Here is a 7,450-nt window from a genome sequence, read left to right on the forward strand (position 1 = left end):
GCCTATCACCCTCACCTTGACCTCCCTCCACCTATCGCATTTCCAATGCCCCTCCCCCAAGTCCCTCCTCCCTACCTTTTAGCTTAGCCTGCTGGACACACTTTCCTCATTCCTGAAGAAGGGCTTATGCCCAAAACGTCGATTCTCCTGTTCCTTGGATGCTGCCTGACCTGCTGCGCTTTCCCAGCAACACATTTTCAGTGCTACAATATTGCTAACTGTGTAGTTAAGGGAAGCCAGTGGTCTGATGTATTTCGATTTTCAAAAGGTTTTGAATAAGATGCCATACAGGAGTTTAGTAAACAAAATTAGAGCACTTAGATAGGAGGTTAATATACTAGTATGGATTGGGGATTGGTTAATGAAATGAAAGCAGACAACAGTAATAAATGGGTAAAATTTAAGGTTGCAAGGCTGCAACTAATGGAGTACTACAAGGATCAGTGCTTGAGCCCCAGCTGTTCACAACCTACAATAATCAGTGTTTTGATTAAGAGTGCAAATATAATATTTCCAAAACCAGATGGAATGTAAGCTCTGAGGAAGTTGCGAAGAGGCTCCAAAGGAATTTTGACAAGCAGAGTGAGTGGGCAAGAATATGGCAGATGGAATACAATGTAAATTATTATGAGGTTATCCACATTGATAGGCAGATCAGAAGTGCAGTGTACTTCTGAAATGGTGAGAGATTTAAAATGTTGATATCCAAACGATTTGTAGGTGCAGCAAGCAATTAGGAAGCCAAAAGGTATGTATATGTTTCTGAAGAGGATTTGAATACAGTGGTAAAGATTGATGAGGTTCCACATTATAGGCTAATTAGTAAATTTAGGTGACATGGGATTCAGGGTAGCTTGTCAACTGGATACATAATTGGCTTAAGGACAGGAGACAGCGTAGTGGTGGAGGGTTGCCCTTTGGACTGGAGACCTGTGAGCAGCAGTGTTCCACAGGGATTGGTTCTGGGTCCTCTTTTATTTGTCATTTGTATAAAATGACTTGGATGAGAATATTGAAGGCGTAATTAGTAAGTTTGTGGACGATACCAAAATTGGTGGCATTGTAAATAGTGAAGAAGGATTTCTAAGATTACGAAGGGATCTTGATCAAATGGGTCAATAGGCTGAAAAATGGCAGATGGCGTTCAATCTGGATAAGTGCAAGGCATTGCATTTTGGTGCAACAAATAAGGATAGGGCTTATATAATTAATGGTAGGGCCTTGTGTCGTGTTTTAGAATAGCAGGACCTAGGGGTTCGGGTCCAAGATTCTTTGAAGTTTGCGTCACGGTAGGCAAGGTAATTAAAAAGGCACTTAGCACACTTGCAGTCATTGCTCAGTTCTTTTGAGTATAGGAGTTGGAAAGTTATGTTGAAGTTGTACAGGACGTTGGTGAGGAATACATTTTCAAGTTGTGGTCGCTCAATTATAGGAATATTATTAAGCTAGAGAGGGTTCAGAAGAATTTTACCAGGATGTTGCTGGGTATGGAAGGTTTGAGTTATAAAGAAAGGCTGGATAGGCTGGGACATTTTTCAGTGGAGCACAGGAGTTTGAGACGTGACCTTAGAGTGGTTTATAGAATCATGAGGGGTATAATTAGGGTTAATGGTAGGTGTCTTTTCCCTAGGATAGGGAATTTCAAGATTAGTGGACATATTTTTAATGTGAGAGGAGAGAGATTTAAAAAATTCATGAGGGGCAAATCTTTTACACAGAGGGTGGTTCTCGTGTGGAATGAACTTTCAGAGGGAAGTGGTGAATGTGTGCACAGTTACAATGTTTAAAAGACACTTAGCTATGTACATGAATAGGAAAGATTTGGAGGGATATGGGCCAGAAGCAGGCAGGTGGGACTAGTTTAGTTTGGCAATATGTTCTGCATGGACTGGTTGGACTAAGGGGTCTGTTTCCCTGCTGTATGGCTCTATGTCATACTTCATTGTAATGAAATTAGGTGAGACTGAAATATTGTATGCCATTTTGGTCTCTTTACCTAAGAAAGGTTATGCTTGCCATAGCGTGAGTGTAGTGGAGGTTCACCAAACCAATCATGGGATGGCAGGACTTCTCTATGAGGAAAGATAGAGAAGACTTGGCTTGTATGTACTAGAATTTAGGGGAATTAATGGATGAACTTACAGAATGGCTAAGGAGGGTCAATACAAAAAGAATGTTTCCCTGGCAAGGAGACTAGAATCATGTGAAACAGTCTTAGAATAAGCGGCAGATCATTTAAGACAGAGATGAGGAGGAATTTCTTCACTCAGTGACTGGTGAATATTTAGACTTCTGTAGCCCAGAGGGATGTGCAAGCTCAATGCTTGTATATGCTCAAGGCAGAGATTGATAGATTTCTAGATACTAATGCTTTAAGAGATAGGGCGACAGTGTGGCAAAAAACATAATGATAGATGATCGGCAATGACAGGTATTTCACTCTTTCCTTTAAGTAGGATAAAAGTTAGGACAGGGCTTTGTTCCTTGATATATGTGAAGGGAGTTTGGTCAGATCCATAACCGTTTCTAACATTAAAAGATAATTGGGTGCTTTAATTGATGGTGGGTTACTAAAATAAAGATGGAAAGTGCTGTATTTTGAATAATAAGAAAGAGAGTTAGGTTCTGCCTAGAGAGGGAGCACATGGTGTCCACCAGTAGCCTTGAAGCTTTCAGAGAGAGGTGGGCACCACTGTGACTGGGGCCCATTATCTCTCCTCTGATAGAGTATTAATTTAGAGCTTCCCTTGATTACTCCCTTTTTTTAAAAAAAAACTTTTTTGAGCTGTACCAGTATCCTTGAAGCCTTTAAGGATAGGGAGGTACATCAGTGGGTGGTTTGCATTATTTTCCCCTCCAACACCACAATGATTTAGTCCCTCCACTTGTTAATCCTCTTTTTGGATTTTGTTTGTCATACTGCTCCTGGTGGGCAGTGTTTGTTGGGTGACTAGTTAATTTGATTGTGGGTTTATTCACACACAAAAAAATGGGGTTTTTCCCCAAGTGGAGTGTTAACTTCTGAGCAGGGAAAGGTTTCAAAAAGCAACAATGGAAACTGGTATTTGTGGTAATTGATAGATCTGCATAAAACACTTGCAAATCTCTGAAACTCTGTATAATCCAGCGTATGGATAAATCCACAATCTCGTAAATCCAATGTGTGATCTTCAGATTCTACCATATGTGGGTCAAGTGCTTGCTTGAAAGATTTGGTAAATAAGTTATTGGAGTTATGTGTGCTCTTTCTGATGCCTTGATATCACACCTGTGTATTCTCAACCAAATTTTATGATAAGATCAGTTCCTCCTTCAATGAGCCTTTTCCATTTTGATCAGTCACAATCCATTGACTACCATGAGTTGGTGTGGGTTTTTGACCTCTTCAGGGATGCTTTGAAGATATCATTAAAGCATGTCCACTGTTCCCATGGGAGCCTGCTGCTGCAACCAAATTGCAAGTAGATCAATCACTTTACAAATGACTCTGTTTTCTTGTGAAAAGAGAAGGGAGAGGGTTTAATAGAGCTCTTTAAAAATGATGGGAAAGAAAAATAACTGGAGATCATCAATATAAGATAGTCACTGAGAATTCATGTACGAATTTCAGAAGTAACGTCTACCCAACAAGTGATAAGAGTGTGACATTCACTAACCCTGGGAATAGTTGAGGTGAATGGTATTGGTAAATTATGGGTGATCATATGAGGAAGAAGGAATTTAACTAAATGACGACAAATAAAAAGATCCTCCAGAAGAGGCCTGATTCTGCACTGTATATTTTGTGTAATTCCATGTTTCATTTCTTTGTATTTATTCTAGGTTCGTACATACATTGGGGCAATTTCTCAGCAGAGGAACAATGAAGCTGACCTTACAGCACTCCGATGCTTGTCATTTAATTCAATAATTGATCCCTGGGTTTTTATTATTCTCAATACATCTATCGTTAAAAAGACGTTGTCCAAGATATTGTACTGTAAAGTCACATCTAAAGGACACAAAGCGCAGACTACAGTTTTCATAAGGAATGAAACATTTGAGTAAGAGTCATTTTGGAATAGACAGTTCTGATGCTTTACCCATATTGAAGGTGATGTTTTCAGAATCAAGTGGTCATCAATCAACCTGTTCGAAAGAAAGATGAACAATCAGCATGTGACAACCTGTACTGAAGATTTGGTCCTTACAGCCATACAGTCACTGACTGCCAAACTTCATAGGTCTGAAATAAAAGCAGAAAGCGCTGGAGAAAATCAGGTCTGGCATCAACTGTGCAGAAAGAAATATAGTTAATGTTTCAAGTCCAATATGACCTGATGCCATATTTATGCCTTGTTGATTTTTTTTATCTATTTGGGAAAAGTTCATACTTTTAATTTCAGAATAGAATAGTAGATAACTTTAAATTATTTTTCTACATGAACACGTAGAATTTTTCAGTCTTTTAAAAATATATTTAATGTTCCTGGTACCATTCAGGGTATTTGATGTATCCTTGCTATCTAATTTGTTCCCACAGTTAAATGTGTATTTTGCTAGGTCTATTGTATAAGGATACTCAAGCTAAAATCTGCAACATGTGCCAAACTTTATGAACAAAGTAAATATAGTTATTTATTCTGTATTTTTAAAGTAAGACTAACTACTTAAGACTGACTATTACCAAGCTGACGTTTGAGTCTGGAGAACAGAATGGGATGCACTGTCATTCATAGTTGACGAATCGATGTCTGTCTCACTGTGCAGAAATAGATTCACAAAAACATGCACTTGGATTCATCAGTTTAGTGTTCTAGAATGCAGCCATTAGAGTCATAGAGATGTACAGCATGGAACAGACCCTTTGGTCCAACTCGTTCATGCCGACCAGATATCCTAACCTAATCTAGTCCTATTTGCCAGCATTTGGCCCATATCCCTCTAAACCTTTCCTATTCATATACCCATCCAGATGCCTTTTAAATGCTGTAATTGTACCAGCCTCCACCACTTCCTCTGGCAGCTCATTCCATACATGCACCACCCTCTGAAAAAGTTCCCCTTAGGTCCCTTTTATTTCTTTCCCTCACACCCTAAATCTATGCCCTCTAGCTCTGGACTCCCCCACCCCAAGGAAAATAACTTGTCTCCTCATGAGTTTGGTATGCTTTCCTTTATTGTTCAGAGCATTGATTGTAGGAGTTGCGAAGTCATATTGTGGCTGTGCAGGACATTGGTTAGGCCACTTTTGGAATATTGCGTGCAATTCTAGTCTCCTTCCTATCGGAAGGATGTTGTGAAACTTGAAAGGGTTCACAAAAGTTTTGCAAGGACATTGCCAGGGTTGGAGGATTTGAGCTATAGGGAGATGCTAAATAAGCTGGGGCTGTTTTCCCTGGAGCGTCAGAGTGTCAGGGGTGACCATTACGCTAATCAGATGAGCTTAAAAAAAAGACATGCTAAAAGTAACTTTATACAGATTCCTTCTTTTATTGTATAATTAAAACATATTTCACTCAGTCAAAATTTGACTTACATTGTGTACTTTTTTAAAATTAAGTTGTTGACTTTGACTTTTTTTGTGTTACAAATGTTCATTTGGATAAGATATTTGCATGTTTGCTTTTGAATCCAAAGTTTTGTAGACTTGATTTAGAATATTATATGTGCAGTTTAATATGGTAATTTCAGAACTGCAGATATTTTAAATGAATTTCAATTAGAGATGACATAGTTTTGCATATTAATTATAAATCATAGATCAAATTTATGGATCAGTCAATTCTGGAAGCAGTCTGTTTCTGAAACCAGCTGATGGAATATATGGACATCATAAACTGTTTCAAATATACAGTAGACATTGACTAAAGTTATTGAAAATTGGACATTTGCAATTGTACATCAAATTAGGCATTCAAGTATGGATGATACAGGTCTATCAACTTACACTTGAAATTTTATTAATGCTGTATATTTCTATTTTTGGTTATACACTTTAATAGAACCTCTCTGATGTGTTGCAAACAAATTTTCTAATAAACATGCAGGGAGGCTTTAGGTTTTTTCTCTTTTTTTCATTCTTTCATAGGATGTGGGCTTCACTGGTTAGGCTGGCATTGATTGCCTATCTCCAGTTGCACTTGAGAAGGTCTTAGTGAGCTGTCTTCCTGAACTGCTGCAGTCCTTCGGTCGCATGAAGCGATGTTGGAGGATTGAAGGGAGAGATAAGGAAGTGTTCAGCCATGATGCTCTGGCCAACATAGCATGGGGAAGTCTTGATGAGTAATTTATCTTTGCCTTCACACCAACTACATATGATGTCACAAATTAATGCAGCATTGAAAATGTCAACTGTTGCAATAAAAGTTTCTTGGACACTCCTTATACAAAAATAAACTTTGAGAGAATTCCATTGGGTCATGGGAAATTTTCTAAGCCAGTAAAGTCATAGAAGTCTCTAGAAAAGGCCCAAAATTGTGGAATTTTATAAAGACCAACATGAGATCTTCTGACATTTGGTGGGATGCCAAACTATTCCAATGTTTTTCTAACATACACTTGCACATCTCTCTCTTTAATTATTTGCTTTACTTAACATGTCTGGAACCTGCTACTGGTTTTATTCTTCCTCTCAGATCCTGCTCATTGCCATTGCTGATTTATTTAGAGATTTTCAGAATAACAGCAGTTATTGGCTGAGCAGTATCACCGGTCTTTCAATCGCCATGCCATTTTTGCTTGTCTTGTGTGAGGAGAACTATGCACTTTGGTATAGGTTGAAGATTTTTGTTGTTCATGGAGCAGTAGACTTGGTGGCTGCTTTCCCTAAACTGATTAAAACAGAGCAGAAATAAACATTTTTTGGAGAAGGCAACCTCTGGAATAATTTTGCAGCCTGTCGTCCAGATCTACTTCTTTCAATCTTTCACATGAGATGCACTGAAAATTTCTTGATCAATGTGGAAATGTCCAGGAACTTAATTTTATTATAGGTACGGGAACCTTACTAAGAACTGCCATAAAAATGGCAATTTGGATTACAAATTAAAAGGCTTTAAAGACTTGCAGAAAAAAATTGCTATTTACTTGGAAAATAAAATCTAGTTTAGTTTTGGGAGGAGGAATAAAATATAAATTCATGGTTAGCTTTGGCTTATAAAGCCACCTAAATATTATGAGAAGCATAGGGCAAAGTGTAGCATATAGTTTTCTCTTATGTTCAGGGCAGTTGTGCAATTAGCAATGTAATAGATGCTTCATATTTTAAAATGAGCCTTATGTTTCTAACCACATCTTAAAGTACTTACTTGCCAATAATAGGCTGCTCTACCTACCACCTCATGATTTGTTGCCATGCTTTTCTTTATCTTTTATCATTGTTTCATGTAGTCAGACAATGTAGACCTTTAACTGGTCCAGAGCCCAGTTCTGCTAGTTGCTATATCATGTACTTTATATGGCAGTAATA

The 7,450-nt window shown here is 38.1% G+C and overlaps 1 protein-coding gene across 1 annotated transcript in view; it reads left to right on the forward strand.

Annotated features, from left to right (window-relative positions):
* LOC122553602 (prostaglandin E2 receptor EP2 subtype-like) overlaps positions 1-4,882 on the forward strand; it is a 12,303-nt gene extending 7,421 nt beyond the window's left edge. Inside the window, exon 2 of the mRNA XM_043697649.1 lies at positions 3,823-4,882. Within this exon, the coding sequence (XP_043553584.1) occupies positions 3,823-4,047 (225 nt within the window). The 3' untranslated portion in view covers positions 4,048-4,882. The remainder of the gene's footprint in view (positions 1-3,822) is intronic.
* The last annotated feature ends 2,568 nt before the right edge of the window (positions 4,883-7,450 follow it).

This window comes from Chiloscyllium plagiosum, chromosome 10 (assembly GCF_004010195.1).
Source record: "Chiloscyllium plagiosum isolate BGI_BamShark_2017 chromosome 10, ASM401019v2, whole genome shotgun sequence".
Lineage (NCBI taxonomy): Eukaryota > Metazoa > Chordata > Chondrichthyes > Orectolobiformes > Hemiscylliidae > Chiloscyllium > Chiloscyllium plagiosum.